The sequence below is a fragment of the Suillus paluster genome (genome assembly GCF_016628075.1).
Source record: "Suillus paluster strain FC165 chromosome Unknown EDB91scaffold_213, whole genome shotgun sequence".
NCBI lineage: Eukaryota > Fungi > Basidiomycota > Agaricomycetes > Boletales > Suillaceae > Suillus > Suillus paluster.
In genome coordinates, this window is record NW_024537773.1 from 15280 (window position 1) to 42793 (window position 27514).

The 27514-nt window shown below is 49.8% G+C and overlaps 10 protein-coding genes across 10 annotated transcripts; 4 read left to right on the plus strand and 6 right to left on the minus strand.

Moving 5' to 3' along the window:
* Positions 1 to 91: 91 nt before the first annotated feature.
* On the minus strand, positions 92 to 653 carry EDB91DRAFT_1088619 (uncharacterized protein; the record flags this gene model as incomplete). The annotated part of the gene is made up of 2 exons (XM_041316483.1): positions 92 to 496; positions 546 to 653. The coding sequence occupies 2 exons, from the start codon at positions 651 to 653 to the stop codon at positions 92 to 94; spliced, it is 513 nt and encodes a 170-aa protein (XP_041169114.1).
* Positions 654 to 1082: 429 nt separating this feature from the next.
* EDB91DRAFT_1256734 (uncharacterized protein) lies at positions 1083 to 1845 on the plus strand (the record flags this gene model as incomplete). The annotated part of the gene is made up of 2 exons (XM_041324218.1): positions 1083 to 1128; positions 1187 to 1845. 2 exons carry the CDS (start codon positions 1083 to 1085, stop codon positions 1843 to 1845), a joined length of 705 nt encoding a protein of 234 aa, XP_041169115.1.
* A 1287-nt stretch (positions 1846 to 3132) lies between these two features.
* On the plus strand, positions 3133 to 3793 carry EDB91DRAFT_1256735 (uncharacterized protein; the record flags this gene model as incomplete). The annotated part of the gene is made up of 3 exons (XM_041324219.1): positions 3133 to 3210; positions 3268 to 3448; positions 3504 to 3793. 3 exons carry the CDS (start codon positions 3133 to 3135, stop codon positions 3791 to 3793), a joined length of 549 nt encoding a protein of 182 aa, XP_041169116.1.
* A 426-nt stretch (positions 3794 to 4219) lies between these two features.
* On the minus strand, positions 4220 to 4890 carry EDB91DRAFT_1088622 (uncharacterized protein; the record flags this gene model as incomplete). Its single annotated transcript, XM_041316484.1, has 3 exons — positions 4220 to 4612; positions 4668 to 4760; positions 4816 to 4890. 3 exons carry the CDS (start codon positions 4888 to 4890, stop codon positions 4220 to 4222), a joined length of 561 nt encoding a protein of 186 aa, XP_041169117.1.
* A 1164-nt stretch (positions 4891 to 6054) lies between these two features.
* Positions 6055 to 7235, plus strand: EDB91DRAFT_1256737 (uncharacterized protein; the record flags this gene model as incomplete). The annotated part of the gene is made up of 3 exons (XM_041324220.1): positions 6055 to 6211; positions 6272 to 6791; positions 6845 to 7235. The coding sequence occupies 3 exons, from the start codon at positions 6055 to 6057 to the stop codon at positions 7233 to 7235; spliced, it is 1068 nt and encodes a 355-aa protein (XP_041169118.1).
* Positions 7236 to 8498: 1263 nt separating this feature from the next.
* On the minus strand, positions 8499 to 8837 carry EDB91DRAFT_1064608 (uncharacterized protein; the record flags this gene model as incomplete). Its single annotated transcript, XM_041314724.1, has 1 exon — positions 8499 to 8837. A coding segment is annotated over one exon (339 nt), but the record flags the coding sequence as incomplete, so codon positions are not given.
* A 6311-nt stretch (positions 8838 to 15148) lies between these two features.
* EDB91DRAFT_1256739 (uncharacterized protein) lies at positions 15149 to 16761 on the minus strand (the record flags this gene model as incomplete). Its single annotated transcript, XM_041324221.1, has 5 exons — positions 15149 to 15420; positions 15470 to 15687; positions 15739 to 16080; positions 16134 to 16278; positions 16332 to 16761. 5 exons carry the CDS (start codon positions 16759 to 16761, stop codon positions 15149 to 15151), a joined length of 1407 nt encoding a protein of 468 aa, XP_041169120.1.
* A 331-nt stretch (positions 16762 to 17092) lies between these two features.
* Positions 17093 to 19777, minus strand: EDB91DRAFT_1256740 (uncharacterized protein; the record flags this gene model as incomplete). Its single annotated transcript, XM_041324222.1, has 12 exons — positions 17093 to 17128; positions 17175 to 17486; positions 17535 to 17715; positions 17761 to 18164; positions 18215 to 18220; positions 18281 to 18382; positions 18433 to 18438; positions 18493 to 18723; positions 18770 to 18903; positions 18949 to 19158; positions 19217 to 19583; positions 19640 to 19777. The coding sequence occupies 12 exons, from the start codon at positions 19775 to 19777 to the stop codon at positions 17093 to 17095; spliced, it is 2127 nt and encodes a 708-aa protein (XP_041169121.1).
* A 1195-nt stretch (positions 19778 to 20972) lies between these two features.
* EDB91DRAFT_1064616 (uncharacterized protein) lies at positions 20973 to 21802 on the plus strand (the record flags this gene model as incomplete). Its single annotated transcript, XM_041314726.1, has 2 exons — positions 20973 to 21208; positions 21262 to 21802. The coding sequence occupies 2 exons, from the start codon at positions 20973 to 20975 to the stop codon at positions 21800 to 21802; spliced, it is 777 nt and encodes a 258-aa protein (XP_041169122.1).
* Positions 21803 to 23032: 1230 nt separating this feature from the next.
* On the minus strand, positions 23033 to 27053 carry EDB91DRAFT_1088627 (uncharacterized protein; the record flags this gene model as incomplete). Its single annotated transcript, XM_041316485.1, has 12 exons — positions 23033 to 23164; positions 23297 to 23344; positions 23375 to 23410; positions 23485 to 23622; positions 23690 to 23770; positions 23823 to 24068; positions 24124 to 24567; positions 24630 to 24739; positions 24794 to 26094; positions 26120 to 26235; positions 26277 to 26506; positions 26564 to 27053. 12 exons carry the CDS (start codon positions 27051 to 27053, stop codon positions 23033 to 23035), a joined length of 3372 nt encoding a protein of 1123 aa, XP_041169123.1.
* Between the last annotated feature and the right edge of the window lie 461 nt (positions 27054 to 27514).

Here is a 27514-nt window from a genome sequence, read left to right on the forward strand (position 1 = left end):
TAAGGTACAAGCTAAGGGAAAGAGGTATCTACGATGCAATGAACCATATGTCATGTGTACGTAAGCCACCAGGCTTACAATATGGCAAATGTCAGGTCTCCAGAATCTCGATTGCATCCTTCATCAACTTCAAGCACTGCTCATCCAACATCTCCTTGATCAGTTCCGCGCGCATGAGCTCATCAATTCGCTTTGCCTGGCTCTCCGTTTTTCCCTGAAGACATTCCAGGTCCATGGACTGCCGGCGCAGCAGATCCTGCTGGGACCGCACTTTCGATTCCAGGGCTGCAATATGGTCGGTGTGCTCTTTGATCTGCAGCTCGTGCTCACGCATCTCCCGCTTACGAGCAGCCTCATCGCAATACATATCGTCGTGTAATGCTTCGAGTTGTGCCTGCATCCTGACTATGGTCGTCTGTAGCTCTAGCGCTAGCTCGGTGGCGCCTGACTCAGGGCTTGTGTCGCGCACCGCGTGAATGTAAGAGTCTTCTTCATCCTGCATATCATGTCAACAGATGTACAGAGATTTTTTTAGCGCAACATACCATGGATGATCCTGTAACATCCCCATCTACAGGTCCCCTGATGCGCTTTCTAATGCAAGGAGAGTGCGGGCTGTCCTCTGCCGGCCGTTTCCTTGTGAACTGCGACATGGAAAATGATGATTGTAGAGAAATCTAAGTTTGTCGGTTGCTATAATGAAACTTGGATGCTGTTGAGATGGGCGTTGTAGATAGTGAAGAGTAGCGAGACAGCGGGATTAAATAGACATGCTAACTGTGGATGTGTGGACTGTGGACAGTGACTGTTGATGCTCCTAACGTCTGATGTAGGACGCACTTTATTATGCAATGTTGAGTTGCCGCAGATTCATAGATCCTACTCCACCGGATCACTCTTCCACAGCACCCGCGTCCGAGTTAGTCTAACATTTAATCCACAGTTCACAATCCACAATCCACAATCCACAATCCACAACTTATTTAACTCGGGCCCATCGCGCACCAAGGGATCGTTCTTCACAGTTCACTTGACTTGACTTCGCCTCATTCTAAATCGATACTTATCAATTAATACACGTCATGCCCAGTACTGGTGGACGGCCCGAGGGAACGCGTATGACTTTCGGTGCGTATATGAATGCCTACCTGCTATGTATCTTACACGATGTTCACAATCGGTGTAGCACTCCCCTTTGAGTCAGCCCTCGAGGACATGATCGAGGGAACGTACGAGGCATCTGAGGATCGATATGATCCAGAGGATACTGGTGATGACCACACGCGGATGGTCAACATGCGCGTTAGACGGCGCATGGTGGTATTATCAAACGGTCTTAATGAGATTCTTTCTCAAGCGTTTGCCACCTTGGCCATTCCCGGTGGGTGTGTCGATGGGCAGCCTGCAAACGACAACGATGCTGGAGGAGCGCATGTGGCAGCGGGGCAAAGGGAGAGCGGCAATAGGACCTCGGTCGAAACCTCGATGCGCGACAAAGCGTCCATGACTAGGGATATCTGGGGATTGGTACGCATGGCCCGGGCACTGAGGAAGGAGGCGGAGATGGTGATGAAGGAGTGCGCACTTTGGGACGCCGATTCTGGGCTCAAGAATGCCCATGTCAGAAAGAGGATGTTGGAAATCCAACTCATGGCGCACAAGATAATGCTGTCGAGCGTTTCCATCCTCAGATTCATCGGTCCAGCCTTCGAACGCCGGATCGAAATGGACCGGGCAAGGAGAAGGGCTGAAAAGAGGGACTCCTGTGTTTGGTCTGTAATTAGCATGTGTCGCTCCTCGTTGGAGCACGTGGACGATGTCCTCGATCACTCCCTAGACTGGTAGATCGCGTCGTAAATGTCACAAATGGTATTAAGAGTGTGTGAAACGTCAGATCATGAATGCCAAACCGATGATTGATTCACCGAATATTCGCCTCGTTTTGGCGCATACGCGCAGAAGTTGTGGATATCTATTCGTGTCGCTACTCGTTGGATGAGGTAGATGAGGTCCTCATGCATTCCATAAACTGGTGGAGCGCTTCGTCCAATATCGAAAACGACATTTAATTGAGAGTGTTTTAAATCTAGCATGAGGGGTACCTATCCCAGCATTGAAGCACCGACTATTCCCCCTCGTTAAGACATACGCGCGCAGATGCCGAGAGCATCATTGGTGCTATGGAATGCACCCTGCCGTTTCATTGCTCTTGTCGTGTGTCGTTCTTGTCAAACCCGGTCTTTCTTGTATAAGCATGCATTGCAGATACTTCATGAAGTGCACTAAGCGTATGACGCTCCAATGCCCACTTCACTAAGTCGCGAAATACTACAATGTCGTGTATAGCTACTGCTAATATTAAAATGCACGGCCGAAGCCTTCGACGTTGGGCTCGACAAACGGCAATCTAGCCAGATCATTAGTTGTATGGGTGATGAGCTTCCGCTCGTGTACGAAGGACACTGAACTGTTCGGATTCGACGCGAAGGAGGGTATGCGACGCCACGATGCGAAGAACAGCTTGCGATTAATCGAACGCATTGAAGGAGGCGACGACATTGGTCACGACGAGTCCAGTACTTGGTTGGATCGTGTGTACACGAGTTCTGTGGCAGCGATCGTGCCAAATGCTGACTTCAACGTTGAATCTGAGATAGACTTGGATCTCGGGTGGGGCACACAGTCTGGATTGAATGTTTGGGGGGCTTGTAGGATGCGAGCGTTGTGCTGCAAGGGACCTGCTAGGTGCACGATTAGATCAAAGTTAGCACCTTGAGAAATACACACGCTGGTCGCAAAGGAAACAAACTGCCATCGGTTCGCTGTCCACGACGAACAGTTTGGATGGACCAGCGCTTCCCTGATAGGCGTCACGGCCTCAAGAAAGATCATTGGCGCTACCCAAACAATGACGATGGAATAATATACCTTTTCTGGATCAGTCCCTCGACATATCCACTACAGAACAACATTATCCACATGCTAGTAGATCCACAGAAGAACAATCGTGGGAAGTAGCCACAATGGGACAGAATAAATAATGCGCCAGACTCGTCTTACCTGCCTCAACACTTCGAAGCTTCCTTCTTCTACCTCGAACTCCTTCAGGTCATCTCACACCCTCCAGTTACAATGTTCCCATCAAGTCTCAAGAGGGGCAGGAGTGACCAAGATCAATTCAACCGCCGCGTCAGACGTAGAAAATGCAACGTAAGTAACGCCCGCCGTCTTCCATTCACAGGTACACAACTGACCTACTACCAACAGACCGCAGAGGCAGCCAAGACCGCCGAAGTTAATAAGGTCGAAGACGCCGACAATAATGCTTGGTTGAGGTTTAGTGAAGACCCATGGGGTCTGAACCCTGGTGACAGCTTGAGCGACGACCCATGGGGCGTGAAAGCCTGTGAAATTAAGAAGAGATTGGAAAAGGTCTCCACTAGGCTTGGTAAGTGATATCGCTTGGTCTGTAAATATCATCCCTGACATTTTGTGTATAATAGTTGTTCAAGGTCCCCCGACAAAGGATAGCTTTTGGAGGGCGGGGGAGATACCTCTTGTCGGTGAGAAAGTGATGAAGAAGAGGACCTTTGTGACGAAGGATCGTGGCGAGACTCGCGTCAATATCACCAATGATATGAAGGAAAGGGGCAGGCTGAAAGATCTGCAACGCGACAGTAAAAGGTATGATACACCTGAGGGTGTCATCATACTCTATTACGACGACGACGATCTCCACTCCGATGACGACGATCCATACTCAGATGAAGAGTTCTTCAGCCGTACCTTTTAATAAGTCGTTTTATGTTGTAATCCATCAATGTATGAAGGGCTATATGTTGCCTATGACCCTAGCGTAATGGAGAGTCCATTTCACAAAGAATAGACCGAATGAGCACGCGATTGGGTCGTGTAAGTATGGTAGACTGAACTGGAAGCGAATCCGTGAATGTACGATTTATTTATTGCGCCTTCCTCCTAACGATGGGTGCATAATAGGTTCTAGGTATATCTACTATATATTCGGTGCTATTTCGGTGCCATTTCGCCGCTTGATTCACCCGATGGACTTATCTATATGAACGATCATAGCTAACCCACCTAGAACTGAAGTTGGCGCGCATTCCTTCGGGAATAGATATAAAATCGACTGGATATGGTACTTAGTATCTAATATGTAGTGTGCCTAACATATCAGAACTGGTCCATGGATTAGTCGTCAAAGCAAAAGCTCCCTACAATAACCAAACATCGAAGGCTCCGGACTAGACGGAGGGCTGGGCAAGAAGAGAGGTAGCGGAGGAGAGGTACGATGAGGCGGAGGAGGAGGAGTCGAAGGAGGAGCAGGCGGTGGCGAAGGAGTGCGCGCCGCAGGAGGTACTCCAACCACCTTGAGAATGGGCGTTTCTTTGAACATCAGAGTATAGCCTCGAGTTGGCCGTGTGGTGCTGATGTGGGTTCGGAGAGGTGCTCCGACCACCTTCAGGATGGGCGCCTTGTGGAACAGCAGCGTATAGCCGCGAGTCGGCCGTCCTGTGCTGATGTAGGTTCGGACCGTCTCCTGACTTGCCACTGAGGGCTTCGCCCTCCTCACAATAATTGTGGGGAGGTCCTAAACGATCAAACGGTCAATCGGGGAAGGGTAATATAGGCGGCAAATGACTTACAGAAGGGTCGTTTTCACCGTCTGATTCGAACTTGCGCTTGCGCGGAGCACATTCCGATGATCTAACCCTCTTCACAATAATTGTAGGGAGGTCCTGAACGATCAAACGGTCAATCATGGATGAGTGATATAGGCGGCAAATGACTTACAGAAGGATCGATTTTACCGTCTGATTTGAACTTGCGCTTACGCGGAGCACGTTTCGATGATCTAATGTTTGCCATGAATGATATCGATGACAGACGTTGAGATGCGGAGGCAGCGAAGATGGCGCGGAGCGAGAGACAAGGGACGAAAATGGTAAGTACCGCAATTTATATTGCCGTAATGATATTTACAAAACACTTGAAAATATCGGTCTGGCCAGAACGATCAGAGTATCGTTTCACAGCGTCAGAAATTTAGAGGTGGATATTCGTATCTTTCGCCGTCTCGCTACGGCTTCCTGAAGCCTTGCCAGCTGTGATGGAGAGCAGGTACTGGGTATGGGTCTCTACACGCCCGACAGGTCAAGCCCAAGGGTGAAGCAAGATGCAATGCGACGTGCATACCTCTTCCCAGGTGCAATCGCTGTGCTGTCGATAGCTCGTCAACGGACGAGCACTGCTGTCGGTATGGTAGTGGCTGGGGGACATGAGAATAGCCAGCGCGGGAGGCGTTTAACGCGGTTTGTGCATGCATCCATTAGCTCTTATCGCGCTCAGTGAATGGTCGGCTGCGGGTACAATATAGATAGAATCAAGCGAATTCGATAGTGTTATGATTTACAGCCAACAGAATATTCTCGTTCTGACCTTTGTAACATTTCCCCAATTGTCTTCCTCTCATTCTCCTCTTCCAATTCTCCTCTCGCATTCGTCGTTATGCTCCAACGAGTCGTCCGCATGCACACGCGACGCTTCAACACCTGGTGACGTGTGTTGGATTCATGCGCAGAGTGTGGTGGGGCATTGGGATCTAATCGAAGTCGCGGGCGGTGTGATATGCGCGTGCGGCATTGCTGCTGGCTTGGTAGTGGCTGGCGGGACAGAGGTAGCTAGCCTTAGTTAGATTATTCATAGTGTGTGGCCTGCGGAGTGTTGGAGGATACCTTTGGTGTGGCCCACTCCACTTCGGATTGTGCAAGCTTGAGGCGCTGTGTTGGGGAGTCCATCTTGAACTGACGTTGCATTATACAGAGAGGTAGTGAACGGTGGAGATACATGCCTTGTTGAATATGTCTTTGGAGCGAAGCTCGCTGGCTCGAGCTTTATTATTTGCGTCGACTAGAAGCATTACTAAGATTATGATTATTAATGTTGACCGTATTGCTCGTGATGCTATATGTTGTTGTTAGCTTTTGCGGCGCACAAGCGAGGAACGCGTCTCCTCTGCGCAACATTCACTAAATGGCTCCAGTGAAACCCATTCCCGAATCACACGAGTACAGACAGAAGTGGAAGACCCGCCGTGGCAAACGAAGCACCGAGAGTAAAGCACGACGCCTGAAGGTATACCTGGACAATGTCCAAGGTAAGACGGTTGCATCAGTGGAGGCAAGACGGGGTGAGTGGTATTTTCACGAGTCTTCTGACGACATTATTAACTTGTCATTGTCGACTTAAGAGAAGGAGACGTTGAAAGTATATCCTGGAGACTTGGTGCACGCAGCAAAAAACAAGTTGCACGTCGATCTGCTTGTCCAACGGCAGTACCCAGAAGGCGTTTTAGCATCTCAATTACCTCGATTTGATCCCGACGACTCCTTCTTCCTGCTACCACCTGAGGATTCCAAGGAAGCCTGTCGTCCACTGCACCCTTTGTTTATGGCGGCGAGGTTCGAGCATGTCATCACAAAGCCCGGGCAGAAGGAGATTGTCAAGGCTTGGGATGCTCTGCAGTTCGTTGGTGTCAAGCACCACGCCGGGTCGAGGGAGGCGAACCGCTCGTCAACCCTTGCCTTGCACCTGGGGGTGTGGGAAGTGCAACAATCATTCCCCAAGGTGACGCGGGATACGAGGCTACAAACCCCCGAGGCACTGAGTGCCATCGATAGGCTTCTGTTGGCTGTTGGAACTCACGTGGCCCCCAAGATCCTTGCCTTACTGCAGCGCTATGCTCCGAAGCAGCTGGATAGACAACTCAGGTAAGTATTGCACTGTCACTGATCCTAGATTTGAAACTGACTGCCGCTTGGAGGACGAACAAAGTGATCAAGCGCTTGTTAAGACAGGAATTCCTTCTCCGGCCTGCGCTGGACTTCAGGGGGGCATTCTTCTGTTTTGCCATCAAGGAGGGCACGAGCGAAGTCATTCATTTGGATTGGAATGATGATCTGGACACGATCACTTGGCTTATTGCGCTCGGGGAGTGGGAGGGTGGTGAGATAACCCTTGTCTACAAAGGTGTAGAGCGGCGTATTCCCCTGCATGCAGGGAGTGTCTTTGGCTTTATGGCCCGAACGTGGCCTCACTGCACCACACCAGTCACTTCGGGGCGTCGGATCATTCTGACGTGCTTCTCAGACAGCAACCTTCTGCGCCGTGCCAGCAGGTTCATGCTCCATCACCAAGGTGTTATTATTATCTAAGTAGCACATAGTATAACCTACTCAATCACGGCCGACAACCGACAGCCACACGGACATATATTCACTCTCGATCGTGGTTGCATGACATTCATAGACGTTTGTAAAAACGAAAACTAACTATACATGATACGGAAGTATGAAGCGATAGAAACCGAGGTACAATGTTGACGTGAACGCAATGACGTTCGTGTAGCTAATGGGTATGGTTAGTGCGGCGTTACCTGAAGGACATGGGCTTACCTCACGACCAAGTCCTGACCGCTCGAAGCCTACAAATCATATCGGTATTTCAGTCTGCTGAGCGCAGTTTATCCTCCAGGCGCTTTTGTATTACAAGCGTGCAAGATCAATGACAAAGTGACATACACATGCAGCACAGGCTTCGAAAGTATCTAACATTTGAAGAGTAAATTTGTGGGCCGTGGTTTTATTCGAGGGGCATACGCCCGACGCGATCGTGCCCGCTCCCTCCAGCAGTACCAAGGCAGTTCCACAGCGTATCGCATGTCTGACGGAACAGCCTGCGTAACGAGTCATCCGATTCAGGCAATGATATGACGCACCCGCGAATGTTCCAGAGTATATCTCCCTCGATGCGATACCCATCGCACCATCACCACAAAAGTCCAATCTGAGAATGTCGATGCATAGTACAACGCGTCTACAAAGAAAATGTCAGAATTCTGTCGGACATCAGTAAGCAGTGCGGGCACTCATCATCTACAACCAGCCGAACTGCAGCATCCACGCTGTTGCCATCGACGGATCCGCCATTAAGGGCGTACATTCTGATGGATGGTAAGTCCACACGTCAACGGCTGTAGCGTGCCAGAACTTACATATCACCTGGCTTGGCAGCTCTCGAACCGTCTAAGTTCTAACAAATCAGAGTGACGGAAACACCATTGATCCTGCAATTTGACTCGATGAGAGGGAGCTTAGATCGAAATCAACAACGTACGGGAGCTGGAGCTGAGCAATGGCGCATAGAGATGGCACGACCGTACCAGCCCGTCTGCGATTCAAAGTTACCCTAACCACTTCATAACACAGCTTCAACGGAATTTACTCATGTCACCGCGCATCACGGTCATGCCCTGCGGTCATTCAGATATGGAAGGGTACCCTCGAGCTGGAGAACAGTGGACTTACTGCCAAGAGCTTCCAGCTGATTCCTGCGCTTTTCACGGTCATGCCCTTCCCAACGAAAGCCAAAGGTTATGGATCCTTCGCAGTGGAACCATTTTACTGACGATAGAAACATTAAATGTCAATTATGAATACGCACAAGTGGCCGAGGGTACTTACATCTGGAGGAACTTGGCTGACCGATCGGTCCCTTGAGTTACAGGGAGGAAGGTGCGTTAAACGAAGCCATATCTCGTATTGGCGCTGGTGACGTGTCAAACACGACAACCGCACAGTGATAACAATCAACATACTGGAGACAACATCATCTATCGCTAACGGTGCACGATTGAAGAGATCCTTGATGTCAGAGAGAAGATGAAACTTGATTGTCGATCGATGTATGACGACGTGAGAGGAAGGAACCATGACAGAATCATGCATAATTGTGAACATGAGGGGGTCTGAAAAATAAACCAAGTGCCCCGTTCCATGACGACCCGGGAGAAGAAAGAACAACTCACCCACCCAGAATTTTCACGATGCTCCACGTGCTGCACAGCCACTGAAACGAATTTCTAATTCTAGCCCTGCAGTCGTGGCATGGCTTGCTCAGCTCCGAACGTGAGGCGATACACAAAGTGCGGCTTGGAAGCTAGCACGGACGCCAACGTTCGGGAGTAGCATGTCTTACCATCAGATCACCTGTTCAGCTCCGGATTTGAGGCGATACACACAGCGCGGCTTGGAAGCTAGCGCGGACGCCAATGTTCGGGAGTAACAGGTGACATCTCTGACATTCTGTTCGAATGTATGACTTGTTCAGCTCCGAACTTGAGGCGATACACAAAGTGCGGCTTGGAAGCTAGCACGGACGCCAATGTTCGGGAGTAGCATGTCTTACCATCAGATCACCTGTTCAGCTCCGGATTTGAGGCGATACACACAGCGCGGCTTGGAAGCTAGCGCGGACGCCAATGTTCGGGAGTAACAGGTGACATCTCTGACATTCTGTTCGAATGTATGACTTGTTCAGCTCCGAACTTGAGGCGATACACAAAGTGCGGCTTGGAAGCTAGCACGGACGCCAATGTTCGGGAGTAGCATGTCTTACCATCAGATGTCCTGTTCAGCTCCGACCTTGAGGACGAACCGCCAGATGGTGGGTACGGGTATAGGAGGGATGTGTGAGTCGATGGGTGCACTGGGGGATACCTATGCGGTGTATGACCCCTTCCACAGACCTTACCACCCTGACTATCTCAGTCAAGCATGGGTTCAGCCTAGCATGGCGGGTGTCAGTGCTGGTTCGAACAACGCCTTTCCGTTGTCTGGCGTCGATAGAATCGATGGGGAAGCGACTTCTAAGTCGTCTTCGTTCAACGCAGGCCCAAAGGCCAGCCATGATAACGATGGAAGCAATGCCAGTGCTACTTCGAATGAAATAGCGCGGACGCCAATGTTCGGGAGTAACAGGTAAAATCTCTGACATTCAGTTCGAATGTCTCACTTGTTCAGCTTCAAACATGGGGCGATACGCAAAGTGAGGCTTGGAAGCTATCACGGACGCCAATGTTCGGGAGTAGCATGTCTTACCATCAGATGTCCCGTTCAGCTCCGGGCTTGAGTGCACACACAAGATGGTTGGTGCGGGTGTAGGAAGGAGGAGCTATTCGATCGGTGCGCTTGGGGATACCTATGCAGTTTGTAACCCCTTCCACGGACCTTACCACCCTGACTCTCTCGGTCAAGGCTGGGTACCACCTAGCATGGCGGGTGCCAGTGCTGGTTCCAACGACGCTTTGCCGTTGTCTAGCCACGATAGAGTCGATGGGGACGCGACTTCTCACTCGTCTTCGTCCAGCTCCTGTCCAATGGCCAGCCAAGATAACGACGGGAGCAATTTCAGTGCTACTTCGAATGCAATACCGCGTACGCCGATGTTGGACAGTACAGGGTAATCTTGTGATGTTCCGTTCGAATGCCTGATATTCAGTTCGAAGTTCGAAAGTATGACTCGTCCAGCTCCCCACATAGGGCGACACACACAGTGAGGGTGGAAAGCTGGTACGGACGTCGATGTTCGGGAGTAGCATGTCTTACAATCGGATGACCCGTTCAGCTCTGGACTTGGGGGGATACACAAGTGCGACTTGCAAGCTAGCGCGAACGCCCATGATCGGCAGTCACAGTTGTACCATGAGGTATACTAGAACGTACGTGTCTTGATGATTGGGTCTCGTTCATACCTAGTCACGATCGAGCATTGGTTGTCAGAATGGCTTGTGACATAGCGGTGTAGTACTACGCGTCGATAATGTAGCTCGGAGATCCATTCAGATGTACGTAGTCATCTAACTAAAATCTAGACGTCCGCTTTGTCGATTAGTTTGCATATCTGATCCTTGATCAATACGAAGGATTCTGCCCTTGCCATATTATCTCGCTCGCTGCGATCCAAGAGCTCGTCGATCTCCCTCTTCTGCTCCTCCGCTTCCGCCTCGAGACGCTCGACGTCCTCGCTCAGAACGTCAATCATCGCGGCCTTATATTCCGCGTCTTCTTCAAACATTTCGATACGGACGTGCGATCGCTGAAGTGCGGCCTGATCACTGATCCGCCCTTTCTGCAGAAGTTGGATCTCATTCTGCAAGCGTTCGATTGTCTCCGTCAGGCCAGCGGCGTACTGGGCCATTCGGGAGTGGGGACTTGGGGATCGGAAGCCAGAACTGTCCTTGGCATCCTGATACCAAGACGTATCAGATTTGCTGAGGGCCAACGACATCAAATCATCGCATACCGTGATAAAGCTATCATCGGATTCCCAACGACCTTTCATGCGCTTGGTTTGTGTGCGAGAGACGCGACCTTTGTACGTGAGACGCTTCGCGTTATACTGACTCATGATTGAGCGACGGCCGTGAGGTTGGCTTGTGAAAGGGTGCTGCGGTACTCAGTCTCGCTGATTTAGCTTAGATCCACTGATCAAGATCGTTCAAGTAAGCCAATAATCTTATTTACATGCATGCTATAAATAGTGACGGAGCTACGGAGATGTCGGCCTCAGATGGCGTGATATATGTGGGCAGAACTTGGTAGAGCCTGGAGAATCCCGTGCCCATGTTCGCCATTCTGTCGCGGATTTATCGATCTTGGCAAAGCTTGGCTGATGTTGGCAGAATGAATATATACATAAAAGCATCAATGGCATGCGAGCAGCAATCTGACCGACAGCATGACATACAGGTGCAAGCAATGAGAGATTGTTTACGACAAGCTGCTATAAAGTACGCGAGTGACGCCAAACTGCATGCGGCGGGAGAAGAGAAGGAGTACATGTGAGAGGCTATTCGAATGTTATTGCACTCCTGTTCTCTCTGAGGCTGGTGCCCGGTACAACTGGCATCGGCTTCAGTGCACGAGTGACACGCGTCTCACAGCAGAGCTTTGTGGTACAAATTGTAGAGTCGATGACATCAACAGAATGGGGGAGCACTCCGCCCGATTGTTGAGGCTCGTCAAGTGAAGTTCTCGGGAATCATTGGCCTTCTCATGAGCAGCTCCCCTCCTTCCTTGGACTTTGAGCCTCAAATCACTCGCTTCACACACTCATCCTCGTACCAAGTGCAAAGTCAATTGCTTTTTGTTTGTCTCCAGTGATCGCAGACTGAATTGTCAGATATTGGTTTGTATTACCTTGCGATTGGAGCTATGCTAAATAAATCTTCGGCGACAACAACCCATTCTCGCCAGAAAAGGCTGTTCAGATTCGTGCGATCTTAACTGTCGATTCCGTGAAGCCTTGTCTGAGGTTCCAACTGATGCACCCATCTCTGAACCAAATCATTCAGCTCATTCCTCACACAAGCAGTCCAAACATCCAGAGGGTCCCACCGTCAATTTTCACGACCTTGACGCTGAAGTATTCGGATCCAAAGCGAAAGAAGGTAAACGACACCACGATGGGAAGGACAGCCTGCTATCAACCGAAAGCATCGAAGGCGGCGAAGACATGGATGACGACGAGTCCAGTACTTAGTTGGATCATGTCCACACGAGTTATGTGGCAGCCATCGTGACAAATGCTGACTTCGACGTTGAATCTGAGATAGATTTGAATGCGGATGGTTTGTAGGCAGTGTCGGCAGAATCGCAACGCGACGTGGACAACACAGGGAAGGGGGGGGGGGGGGAGGGGGGGGGGCAAGGTTGAGGGGGGGTCCAAGGATATCAATGGAAACATTAGGATCAATGTGTGTTAGGACAGACAGGACGTCATCCAACACATGTAAAGAACGTGACACGATGTTGCTTCACACTGAGCTACCTAACATTTGCTATCTACAGCTATCATAACACATCACCCTCCAAAGTCTAGCACCACGGACATCATAGCGAGAGACCTGGCATGAGGCATTTATCCACATACCAATGCGACAGCACAATAATAGACGGGGACAAGCGAAGGCCACCGACAGCGTCGATGAAACGCTCATGAAAGCGTGAAACCAACGAGAGAACTATTATTGACATCGTGCAGGAGCAAGTCAGAATACAAACGCCAAAGCACAAGAACAGACGGAGACATGCGAAGGCCGCCGACAGCGTCGATGAAACGCGCTCATGAAAGCGCGAAACCAACGAAAGAGAACAAACGAACATGGCACTCGAAGGCCACCGACAGCGTCGGTGAAACGCTCATGAAAGCGCGAAACCAACGAAAGAGGACGAACGAACATCAAACTCGAAGGCCACCGACAGCGTCGATGAAACGCTCATGAAAGCGTCAAACCAACGAGAGAGAGAACGATTCTTGACCTCGTACAACGGCAAAGCACAAGAACAGACGAAGACTTCCGAAGGCCACTGACAGCGTCAATGTAACGCTCATAAAAGCGCAAAGCCAACGAAAGAGAACGACCGAACATCAAACTCGAAGGCCACCGACAGTGTCGGTGAAACGCTCATGAAAGCGCGAAACCGACGACAAAGGACAAACGAACCTCGCACTCGAAGGCCACCGACAGCGTCGATGAAACGCTCATGAAAGCGCGAAACCAACGAGAGAGCGATTATCGAGAGTGAAGAAGAGAACATGAGAGGCAAACGACAAACGAACCTCGCACTCGAAGGCCACCGACAGCGCCGATGAAACGCTCATGAAAGCGCGAAACCAACGAGAGAGCGATTATCGAGAGTGAAGAAGAGAACATGAGAGGCAAACGACAAACGAACATCGCACGCGAAGGCCACCGACAGCGCCGATGAAACGCTCATGAAAGCGCGAAACCAACGAGAGAACGATTATCGAGTGTGAAGAAGAGAACATGAGAGGCAAAGGACAAACGAACATCGCACGCGAAGGCCACCGACAGCGTCGATGAAACGCTCATGAAAGCGCGAAACCAACGAGAGAACGATTATCGAGTGTGAAGCAGAGAACATGAGAGGCAAACGACAAACGAACATCGCACGCGAAGGCCACCGACAGCGTCGATGAAACGCTCATGAAAGCGCGAAACCAACGAGAGAACGATTATCGAGTGTGAAGCAGAGAACATGAGAGGCAAACGACAAACGAACATCGCACGCGAAGGCCACCGACAGCGTCGATGAAACGCTCATGAAAGCGCGAAACCAACGAGAGAACGATTATCGAGTGTGAAGCAGAGAACATGAGAGGCAAACGACAAACGAACCTCGCACTCGAAGGCCACCGACAGCGTCGATGAAACGCTCATGAAAGCGCGAAACCAACGAGAGAACGATTATCGAGTGTGAAGAAGAGAACATGAGAGGCAAAGGACAAACGAACATCGCACGCGAAGGCCACCGACAGCGTCGATGAAACGCTCATGAAAGCGCGAAACCAACGAGAACACGATTATCGAGTGTGAAGCAGAGAACATGAGAGGCAAACGACAAACGAACCTCGCACTCGAAGGCCACCGACAGCGTCGATGAAACGCTCATGAAAGCGCGAAACCAACGAGAGAGCGATTATCGAGAGTGAAGCGGACAACATGAGAGGCAACCCGTACAGGAGGAAGTCGGAATAAAAACACCAAAGGACAAGTACAGACGGAGACAAGCGAAGGCCACTGACAGCGTCAATGTAACGCTCATGAAAGCGCGAAACCAACGACAGAGAGCAAACAAACACTGAACTCGAAGGCCACCGACAGCGTCGATGAAACGCTCATGAAAGCGCGAAACCGACAAGAAACCGTGTGTTAAGAAGAAGAAGAAGAAAAAAAAAGTGAGCCACCGTCAGCGACGGTGAAACGCCCATAAGGCGCGCAACCCATGATGAAGGGAAAGAACAAGGAGTAATTTTGAACTCAGAGCAATATTTCAACTTCACATCACATGATGGTCTCACGCCACGCCAGCATCCGGGCATTGCCATCGGAGTTCGAATATCATTGGCTTCGAGAACACTCGCCGAGGAAACGAGATTTAGAACCGACCGGAATAGTATACGTTTGGAGGCTATAAATGGATCGATAAAGGTGCTTGTTTGAGAAACAAAACCGCCTTTGAATTGTAAGGATTTTCGCGGATGGCTTTGTTACCTGAGCGTCTAAACCGATGCGGATCAAATAAGGTCGTAACGATCCGCAAATCCACTGTCTGTCTGCATTTAAGAGAAATCGGATCTACTTGTATTCTGAATAGACATCGTTCCTGGTCCTTGGTAGTATCCTCCATCCCCCTGCTCAGCCATGTACGAGTTCCGAGGATATACATCGTCAATGAATACCCCATCGCCTGCCTTGCACAGGCTACAACCTCAACGATCTTCTCAATACCCTGTCGAGATCATCTCGATCCACTCGCTCTCCTGGCATCAACTGATCGCCCATGTACATGACAGTGCCTGGGCGCAGCTTTCTCGACAACCCAAAATACGACTCCATGATCACTTCTGAAATATCTTTGCTTGGCTGTGAAGTTTCCGACGTTGCGATAGAATGTTTGCGGCTACCCTTGGCACGATATTCCGCTGTCTTAGTCACCATGATGCAAAGGCCAAGCAACGATCTCTTGTACAGCACTAGTCATGTCTGAATATCCGTGTCGGTGTCATCATGATGGCTGCTTACATATACGTCGTGAAAGATACGGAACCATGATCATCATCCGACGAAGGGTTTCCACGGCATGCTCAAGAGCTTGATTGGTGGTCGAATCAGCAACCTCAGCGTCGATATATCGCGCGAGTTCGGTTAGGTGCAGGCACATATAATGATAGAAGTGTCCTCCTGTAGCGAATGATGCAACCGGAGTATACACCGCATGAATCGTTCCAGGAGGCATAATCCTACGGGACTCGGGGGTAAGATGCATCGACGTGAATTGACGATTACCTTACAACATGTCACCTGGCCGAAGAACTATGACTTCCCCGTCGCAGTGCTTCTCCAGCCATTTCTTGTGGGATGTGAAATCGACAAGTTTCGTAGCGAACTGCTGAAGATGAAGTCGATTGCGATGGTGATACTTGGGCCTGAAAATCACCCAGAATTTCACTCCGACCTCCATCCTCACCCACGTCAACGTCCCCTCAGCGTCGTGATGGGGGTATGTCAGAAATCCGGCGTGGTGAAGTAGTGCCCATCCCTTGACAGTGAAGTTCTCAGGATGAACGTCGGACTGCATCGGAACAGAATGTGTGGTCTGGTTCCACCCATAGACGAGTCCATGGTCGATGTTCCTGGATGATGTTTCACCACACGCGGTGCTGAGACACAAGCATGCAGGGCATACCTGAGAGGCTCTGGAAGCGATGTTTGTGCAAGTGGTAAATCAAGGATACATTGTATCCTCGTTGAATCCGTCATGGATTCGAAGAACGAATCTATCGTGCCGGTGGTCGTAGTGTTCACATGGTCCATCGAACGCAACATCACGTCTATGCGCTTGGTCAATGATCTGTCCACGCCCCGGGAAAGAGTCAGCCATTACCATGAATGCACACCGGGCGATGCGGTGAAATCGCAAAATTCCTATCGAGGTAGTCTGCCGTAAGCTCCTCGTAGTGTTCGTGGCGCTCAACCCCTCTGATGACGATGGGTTTGTTATAGCTCAGGTAGTTTCCGACGACCTGTAAGAGAGTTTCTCGCGACACTCCATGATATGGTATATGTACGACATTCCTGGAGTCCAAGGCAGATATAGGGAACTGGGCCATGAACTGTATGATTGGGATGTCGACCGCTTCGCAGACATTCTCGTCGAACTCGTTGTACACCGCTGGGAGCACAGTGATATGATCATCGTTCCAAGTGATCGTTGGGCTCGTATCCGGGACTTGGTTGCCCAACACGCCCGAAGTTAGATCAAGGTCAGCATTCAGTGTCATAGTGGAAATTGACGTCCATTGGGCGGATGGCATTATGGTGATGGGACCATTTAGTACAACCACGTGCTGCACTGGCGTACGGTAAATCCCGAGGGGAATGTAATGTGTTCGTTGATCTTGATGATAATGATCTGATTCGCCGCATCGAGTATTTGACGTAGATTCAGTCAATCACACGTGTATTCCGCATCAGGCGTGCCAGTGCAACAAGCAACGATGGCACAACGAATATGTCATCGAAGCTTGCCATCAGGCTTGGTTCCTTATCTCATTGAGTATCGATATCACATCATCATCACACAAATAGGTAATCATTGACGTGATACGTAAGCAAAAGAAAGCCGGATGGACGCAGATAAGTAAATCAAGCACGGGCGCGAGTCATATTGGTCAGCCAGGCCTATCTAATCGTTGACATGCGTCGCTGACAAGTTCGGATGACTCACATCTGAGTTATCGATTGTCGTCTCCGATGGGGTGATGTCTTGCATCGTCATCATCGCCACTGGTTCAGAGACTACAGCATCAACTGATGCCTCGTGATCTTCAGATGTTTCGTCCTGAAGCTGTTGACTTGGAATTGCGCCCCCGGATGAAACGGATTCCTGCGGCAATGAAGGATTCGCGGTTGCGGCTTCTGTGGAGGTGCGATCAACGTCATCGGATGCGTTGAGCGCAACACTGTCGGCGTGTGCATCGTGCACCTGATCGGGTATATCGTCCTTTGGACGTTTGGAAGGCCGTCGACCGCTCTCCGTCTGTGAGATGTCAATGTCAAAAGAAGAAGAGTACTCGTCGTGGCTGACCTTCAGCGGTGAAGTATGTGATGATGTTCGCTTGCGCTTCACAGACATCGCTACACCCCCTTTCCGTCCGACGTCCACATGCGCGTCGTCATCATCAATGTCCATTGCCTGTAATGCATCTGAGACTTCGTCATCTTCGCCCGCCACGGATAACCAGGGAAATCGTTGGTCGAACATCATGCTTGTGTGGAAGTGAGCAGAGCGAATCGAACATTGTGGTGCTTACCTTCGTCTCACCGCTGGTGGCGAGCAGGTGGGCGACATTGCTGGGTGAGTACTCCCGATATCTGTGTCGTCGGCTACCGCCCCCAGTGCATGAAAGATGTGGCTGAGGTAGGCAGGGCGTGCTTCCATGTGCACGATCGCAGAATACAGACGTTCCATGCCTAGGGCTTCAAGAAACTCATCTCCATCCGGAAATCGCATCGTCCGTGGGTCCGATGGAATGATAACACCATTCACATCAGCGTCGATGTCTATCTTTGACAGCTGGCGAAATCGAAGGAGCATCCAGGTCGCAAGCTTGAGAAAGACTTCCGAGGTTCCCTGCTCGAATGCAATCTTGTGCCAATCGTCCCAGTCAGCTAGCGTAGGAGGGAGCGGGGTATCATCATGACCCCCGCTTTTGAACTGTGTTGTGTGAGAATGTGCATCCGTAATTGAAGGACATTAAAACCCACTGGCCGCTGTGACGTGGGTGTGAGTGAAGGTTAGCCTTGCGGATCGCAGGCGAACGAACAACTCACCATCCGCGATCTGATAGGGCGTTCTTCCCTTGCCCAAATCTCCTCTCTAGCCTGGTCAGTGGATGAAGAGAGCAGATCATCAGAATGATCATCGTCACTTTCCTGGGATGCATGAAGAAGTCGAGACATACTTTCAGTGCACTTTCACTCACCGGCCCCTGTCATGTGAGTGAAGGTCGGTCATTTGGATCGTACGCAGGAAGATGACTTACTCCCATTGACCAGAAATCCTCGTTGCCAGTAAATGGCTCTAACTTCATCATCCCACTTGAAGCATCTGATGCCTCATCCCCGGAGTCCGCCACCAATATTTGTGCCTCAGCTTTTCCCTTCCCGGAGGCTTTCGAGGATGGTGATTTATGGATTGTCTTGCGAGGCTTAGGTGACTTTTTCGCGTCTTCCTGTCGTTCGAAATCATTGGCAAGGCGTTCGCTGTTGCTCTCCTGCGCTGTGTTATCACAATCGTTGCAAGGTGTGACCCACGCTCACCTCATCTTCTGACTGCAACTCCGACCTAAGTTTCCCCGTCCCAGCCACTTTCGCGTTTTCCTTGCGACGTCCACGCTTGTCAAATAAGTTCGACTTCTTTCCACGCTGAACAGATGATGTATCACCTCCAACGACTGTCAGATACAGGTGTGTCACGTGCAACAATGTGTGACACATACCAGCAGGTTTTGCAGTGGCTTTGACCTGAGGCCGTTGTGTTATACGCACTTCAAAAGGCTTCTCGGCATCCTTGTTGATGGTGTTGCTGGCATTTATCTTCGTAATCACGTCCTCGATCATCTCATCAATCGAGCGCTTGTGCTCAAAGGGACCCCCGCACGAATCGTCTCCATCGACGCACAAGATCTGGTGAAGCCCTTGATGTGTCACTGGAGTGTATGTAGAATAAGTATCCATACAATAATTATTTGTTAATCTAGCCCTCACGTGATTCGATCGGCTTGTAAACCTTCTTCTCTTGGAAGTGAATCCATGATCGCTTCATCTTTTTTACCGCAATTGTCTGATGTTCCTTGGTGAACGCGCTGTTCTGTAACAACAGGGCAATGTGATAGTCGAGATATGCAGATCGCCATTTAGAGTTTGTGGCCTTGACCGCATCATCCTTCACCTCACGAGCGAATGCGGTGATGACTTCAGCGGTGTACGCGGTGAGAGCTAAGTAAAACTGGATTTGCCAATCCTCGATGGATGATTGAGGAATCTTCATCAGAGCGCTGGTGGTACGTTGATACAGCTGTAGCTGATGGACTACGACTTTGATGAGATCGACACACTTGTCGGGAACCTTGACCTAAATTTCAGAGCGACATGTGCCACGCGTCGTGTGTTTCATCAAACGAGACTTACCTTGGTGTCGTCTTCCACCATCAACATCGTCATATTATCCTCAACGTACACCACCACATGATGAGCGAGAAGGACTGTGGCCATGACCTCATCGCGATTTGTGATATTCAGCGCGATTGCCTTTGTCGGGGATGGCATGGTCGAATAGTAAGTCTGATGTGTGCTCAGTCAACCCTGGCTCAAATATTTGTCCCACCTAGTCTTAAAGAGGAATGTTTGTGTGCTTCTCACGTGATCTAAAAGAATCGAATGTTCATCTTGCAATCGATAACTAACCCTTGACTCAAACACCATCTTGCTGGATTCAACATGTTAATCCTGCCAAACCACTTCGGAAAGTCTGCCGCACCTAAAGCGACTCCTGTTGCAGGTAAAACTGCAGGAAAATCCCAGGGACCAGCGACATCCGCGAGCCACCGTAGGACCCAGCAGCAACCTGCAGCTGCGGGGACGAGGAAAAGCACCCGAACACGACGTCCCCCAAAGGCACATTCCATGTATGCCCCTTACGTGAAGTTGACTCCAATTGCTAGTGATGACCCCATGGAAGTTGACCAACCGGATGGAAAGCCGGAGTCATGGAATCAAGTGGCAGACATATCAAAGGAAGCGACGATCGTATGTTGCTCTCTAATCTCATCCAAAATATCGCTGACATTGTGGACAGTGTTGTATATACTGCCATGACGTCGGATCATACATCTGGAAATGCACTGAGCCAGATTGTGGAATTCCAGTGTGCGTGAGTCAGGGTCCGGGAGATCATGGGTGTGTGGATGTCGCTTGGAATCCAGTTACAGGTAATGCAACGGTCACGGAGGAGACGTTCAGATGCCCTCAATGTCATCGTGCAGCTTTCGAAGCGATTAAGGTGAGTACACAACTGATGGTATGTATCGGATGCCGGATCACAACGCGAATCCAACAGTATAAAGTTCATGGATATTCAGTCAGACAGGACTATCTCCATCGGAACTATTTCCCGCTTCTTGCCGTCTTCTTGTCCTGGAGTGGATTCGGCAGCCCTTACGCCTCGAACACAATTCAGTCGACGCTCAGGGAGCACTTCAATGTCGATCAAACTAGGGTATGTCATGCATTTTCTTCAGAGAGTATCAGGATCAGCCCACTGAATGTCTGCAGCTACACATAACAACGCGGGCTCTCAAATCCGGGAACAACCGTCCGAATGCCATGACGCCCCACTTCGATTGGCTGGCGAAAGCCAATTACGAGGGGAACCTCTTGATATTCGTCAACACGCATTCGGATACTGAAACAGGCAACCTCGTTGTGTCTGGGAGCGCGACGGATCCTGAGTCACTGCCGATCCATGAGGTGGGTGGCTGTGGTATATGTGCCCAGCGTCGTCGAGGACTCAACTCAGTCACCGCAGCTTCTGTCTAATTACATCGGAGACGTGAATCTGAAGGCTGCCACTCAAGCCATCGCCACTATTAATTCCAAACCTGGAGTTGGCCCGTGCGTTCGGGGCCTCATCATCAGTTCATGTGGATCAACCGGGAGGGTCGCCAAAAGCGTCGAGTTGTTGAAGTGCTTGGTCGAGCGGTGCGTGTATTCATCCCATCAGCGTATTCATGTTTAAATCTGCCATTCCTCAGGGATATATTCGATTTCGTTCTCACGTTTGCTGGCGTATACACCATGGACACCATCGTAGTGCCTGCTTTGAACCGGTTCGTGGAAAACGTGTATGTATATGACATGAAGATATGGAATGCGCTGGAGGAATCATTCGGGGAGGACAGACACGCGCTCAACCAGTCACCGGTGATGCTCTCGTTCGCAGACATTCGCACGGGCCCAAATAATGAGCGAGAACGTGTGGTCGATACCAGGGTGCTCGCGTACTCGAACCTCAAGGACGGGAGGCCTTGGGGCCTTGACATGTTCCGATGTTTCAACAAAGAATGCCAAGCCTCATCATACAACATGATCTTTCATCCGCACGGAAAGCAATATTATGGCAAGCGCTGGGTGGAGGCCAAGATCAAATATTCATGCCTTCAATGCAAAACCACGCAAAAGGGCATCCCATGTCCAACTTGGATCCATGGCGGTCGGTCTCAGAACTATGGACGTGTTTGGTACAGGTGGCCATTGACTCCGGAGCAACAACGCGATATCGGTATCATGCCATGACCTCGAATCTGGACTCCACCGAAATCGTTCATAGCATAGTATAGCTTAACCGTCTGTGCCGGGTTGATATATATTTAGCAGCATTTGAACCAACATTTGATGTCATATTTGACATCCTCACAATGACGTTACGTGATAGAATACCACAATCTCATGGATTGATTGATGTGGGATCCGGACATGTTGGTATAAAAATAGAATGCTGCACCTACTGTAGGTGGCAGAAATATTTTTGGGCAAGTTCTGCCAAATCAAAACGGCAGAACAGCAATTGGCGCAAATCGGCAAAATTGTTTTGAGTGTGTTTGTGTGTTCTCTGATGTGAACAGCGCATCAAGGTTCCAGCGTGCCTCCATGCCTTAAACCAGTGCATATCACCGAGATTCGCAGTCTTTCTTCACTCCTCGGTTGGTGCCATCCTCTTTGGCTTGTTCTTTCAACTGTGCACCACAGTAGTCAGACCCATTGAATAATGGGACTGCTGGGTGCGCACAAAGTTCTCCGATGAAGTATCGAGGCCAGTGTAGCCTGCTCATGTAGTTAGAATACTTTGAATATAGCCTGAGAAGCAGGGAAAGATCACATGAGAAACCAGTGAAATGTCTCTTGGAACTTCCGTCAGAATGCTTTCATGACTGTGTGGTTGTCAGTTCTTGCAGTGATTACGTTACCTCCGTTTCTGATCTCCATTGTCTCCAAAGCTTTCGCTTAGAGTTCAAGCAGTTCGTCGGCAGAGCCTCGGTACCCGGTAATGCCGTCAAGGTTCAGCACAACTGGAGGCTGATTAACTTCAGCAGCCAGAGACCGATGTAAACTTTGTCTGATTTTATGCTCCCACCGATCAAACAGATATGTAAGCCTTTTGCATTCCTTGATACATGAAATGTCCTCGATTCGGACGGGAGCCTCTTTGCTATCCATAAATGAATGTGAGAGCACATAACGTGATTGGGCTTCATACAAGGACCGAATTTCATCAAGTGACGGAAAAACCAGTTTTCCGCAACTAAGAATGGTATATTAGCGTGAACGATGGATATGGTTGAAATATTTACACAGTCAGAACACAGGCAATGTTTACTGACACTTGTAGTAACCGAAATAATGTGAAATGTCATGAGTTGCTTGCACTGGAATGACCCAAAGATCCACAAACCCAACGAAGTTCTTCCGTTTCTCTGGAGCTTTTAGCTGTTGACTCGGATAGGGATGAACTTGAGGACGCAGAATCTACATCCGTGGTATGTGGAAGTAGTAGCGCTGAATTTCAATGCTTTGTTGTAAGATCGCGATGGACATCTGCGCGAGCATGATCAGGAGCTGTAGTATAAGCATTCCAGCCAAGAATGTCGCCACGAACTTCTATAGATGTTTAACAGTAGTTGCACACTTGAAAAATAACGGTTGGATGAATTGTGGACTTTTGGATCTTGGACAAAGTGGTCGGTGATGGCTTTCGAGTAGGATGATCCATGGACTTTTGTGAGGACATACTGGCGTGCACAGAGGCTCAGACACACTTTTCAAACACTCAAACATATGCTATTTGTTCGTAGTACAAATAAGATTCACATTAACTTCTGCCGCCTTCCGCCCAGGGCCCTCGACCTAATGACGGTAATTGTTGGCTCACAATTGCCATTCGCAGAGTGGCAGACATTTGTCAACAACACCACCTACACCTTCCGCTCCCGCATTGCTTCGGTGACCACTGATGCAAGAATCCGAAGTCCGGGTGCATATGGATCCTCGTCGTGAGGCTGAGAGGAGCGTAGCAAATATCGAACCACTGCTGTCGCACCCTTGCCATTGTCGGAACTCTGAATTGTGATATACATACATCAATGAGCACGATGTGAAACCAAGATGTAAATTAAATTGAGTCACCCAAAGACTTTGTAATACACCTCGCACGGATGACTCGTCCATTATGGCGCGGCTAGACAGTTCAACGAGGACGTGATGTGCCTATTAACAAGCTAATTAGCATGTTGTCATCGCAGAGGAACTCCTTGCAAACCAATGGTGATAGCACGAAATCCAAGCCCGGGCTCTTCAGTGCCTCGCAGCACTCCATCGCAATGTCATTGAACCAAAATTCGATGGACATGAATGACGCCACCGATCGCGTGAAGTCATTAGACATGCTATCTTCACGCATGCGCAATGCTATATGTCGAGCCACAGCTAACCATCCGACATGATCTGAATGAATGGTGGATTCAACGACTTTGTATCCATGCGGGTCCATGAGAAAGGAGTCGATCTACAGGGTGACTTGTAAGGAGACTCATGCTGATATTGATAGATGAACAACTTACGAAAGGCGTGACATTCGTCCCCTTTGTCTGAGACTCACGAACGAGGTCTTGGATGGTGTATTTCTGCGCTCTGGACTTTGGTCTGACAGCTATCGATTTCTCCTTGTGCGCTGGCCTATTAGTAGCAAACACCACGGGCCTCGCACGCTTGGAGACAGGCTGTTCCCTACGCCTCGTCGTAGGCATCATTGAGGGTGGTCTGCCTGTATTTCGTGTGCGCAGCTTTGATTGAAGTGGAGGCGGGGTAGATAGATTCACACCCTGCTGTACCACATCTGGATATGTGGTGTCGTAGCATTCGTTGGAAGGCTCGACGTCGGATATTTGATTCGACTGGTGGACGATGTTTAGACTGCCATGAAGATTAAAATCGGTCCATACATCGACAACATCAGCACAAATATTACTTGTGGTTCCGAGTGATTCGCGGAATCCTATTTCGTGCTGTATTAAGAACCATTACATCACATTCTGAACAGTGACTGGCGCTGTAATGGACGACCCACTGTGTGTGTGCGGTGATCGACCTCATCAGACCGTAGGACTACATCATCATCAGATTGCAGATCCATTGCAACTAAGTGCACGGAAGGGTCAGCATGGTCAATATTGGGCTCTGCATGGCGTCATAGCTCAGGAGCATGACTATTAGAGTAGATGAATAACTCACCTTGTGTTGGACAGCCTACTGTGCTCGTGCGGTGATCGTGCTCGTCAGGTCGTAGGTCTACGTCAGAATCAGATTGCAGGTCCATTGGTGCTTGGTGCATAGACGGGTGAACATCGTGCACAAATGCATGAACATCTTCAAAGTCAAGGTCTGCATGGCGTCCTAGCTCAGGAACACGACTGCTGGAGTGGATGAATGACTCGCCTTGTATTGGACTACATACTGCGTATGTGCGGTGATCGTGCTCTTCAGGTCGTCGGTCTACATTAGAATTAGATTGCAGGTCAATTTGTACTGGGTTCATAGAGGGGTGAACATCGGGCACGGAAGCATGAACATCTTCAACGTCGAGGTCTGCATGGCGTCCTAGCTCAGGAATATGACTGTTGGAGTGGATGAATGACTCGCCTTGTATTGGACTGCATACTGTGCTTGTGCGGTGATCGTGCTCGTCAGGTCGTAGGTCTACGTCAGAATCAGATTGCAGGTCCATTGGTGCTGGGTGCATAGAAGGGTGAACATCGTGTACAAATGCATGAACATCTTCAAAGTCAAGGTCTGCATGGCGTCCTAGCTCAGGAACACGACTGCTGGAGTGGATGAATGACTCGCCTCGTATTGGACTACATACTGCGTATGTGCGGTGATCGTGCTCGTCAGGTCGTCGGACTAGAGCAGAATTGGATTGCAGGTCTATTGGGATTTGGTGCATGGAAGGGCGAAGATTGTCGACAATCATGTCCGCTTGACGTCCTGGCTCGGGCGCATGACTGTTGGAGTGGATGACTCTGGGTTCATCTCGAATATCAAGGTCTGTTTGTACCTCGCGTTCCTCAAACGAGCGCATGTCCTGTGGAGCGACGTGTGTGAGGTCAACTTTGATATCAACGGCTAGTCCATGCTGCGGTTCGTCTTTCGGTCCAGAATCTGATGGATGGTCTTGCTTCTCCACATCAGTCGGTGCACCACATTGTACACGCGAGCCGTTCCTGGACGAAGTCAGCGCATGAAGGTGTTCCGGCTGTCCAATCGAGAACACAAAATCTTGGCCATACTCGACGGAGCATTCAGAACCCTGGCAGGTTGTGTAGAGTGCGTGGCCAACTACACTGAAGAATCGTGCCATGCTACCACGGTCGACCAATAAGTCCTGGCACTTGGCCATCATCTCCGCCATCCCATAAATCTCGAGGAACTCCGCATGACTTCGTGCTGTGATGAGTACACCATTCGTTACCAGATCGTCCAAAGACTCGGTATGATCAAATCCTTGGATTTCTCGAAGCCGCATCGCAATATGGCTGGGCAACCATCTTCCAAACCCACCAACGAGCATCTGGCGCGCATGCCGACCAAGGGTACGCAGAGCCAACATTCGGCAATCCTCGTCGAAAGGGCTGTGGGAATGGTGGAAATGGATTTGATGGCTGGAGGAGCAGGATCTGCGTCACATAACACACATCCGGCTATGGGAGACACGTACTGCATCTGCGCCAACTGATTCAGCCACCATCGGAGCGGTAGCATGTTCGGAATGTGTCGAACCGATAGGTTCAGTACCCGCTTCTGGGTCCACTGGAGCATTGGGATCATCAAGAGAGGCGTCGACTGCGTGAAGCAAGTGCTGGAGATCTTCGCCACCACCGCAACCCTGCAATGCCCCACAGCAATCATGCTCCTTGCATTCCTTATTGTGATATGCACGCCAATCAACTATGTTGCAAATCAGTTCTAATTATATTGATATTTCTGAGATAGCGAGACACGCACGAAACACAAGTATATCAGAACATGTCCCGTTCCGTAGGCGTTCAAAGGTCACCCCATGAGTTTCTTCCAGGGCCTCACGATACTCAGCGTGAAAGCCACCGCTTGTATGATCCAACCAGAGATAATAATCGAGAGCTGGAGATCTGAAGTCGCCGTGTAATGGATCTTTGGATTGTGCAGCATCCTCCATGAATGCAATCCGCACATCGTTCATGTAGGCCATGATCGACAGATACATGTCGCGCATGTGAGCAGCTTTGTGATGGGATGAAGCATCGAGGTGGGCCACGATCTTCCTATAGAGACCAAATCTCTTGTTCAGCGCATGGAGGGGAATACGATAGTGCGCAGCAACGTTGGAACCCTTGCGAGACTGTCCGTACACCTTGAAGGAACACTCTCCCTCGACATCTTGAATGATCCCTTTGGATTTCATCAATCGACTGATATCCTCCGGACTCCATTGACGGAGCTGACACAATGGATTCATGGGAAGGAATGATATGCCGCGCCTGTTGCAGGCGTCAGTTACTCCTGAGTAGTTTTATCTCCGGGGCCACGAGCTTGGAATTCGGTTCCTCGTGGTCATGTGAAGTCAGAAATTAAACACTATGATCCGATCGGTGCTAATCAAATCTAATTCTAATTCATTAGGACATTAGGGTGGGTTAGTAGACCATCGCATACTGGAGTCCCATAGATTCAGAACTGCTGCCGCATGCAATACAACTCAATTTCAAGGCAAGCATGGCTGCCTTTGTCGTTGGCTTGCGGATTTTCTGATACATCGACATTCCCTGGTTGGTCTGCAGCCCACGTCGCCGCCGAGCTCATGACCACATCGTGCAGTACACATGGGTGCCTTCATTTCCACTCTGATGGGCCGCCTCAATGCCATCCATTTTTCATCAACACGACTTTATTTCAAACCTTAGGACCCTAGCATGAAGC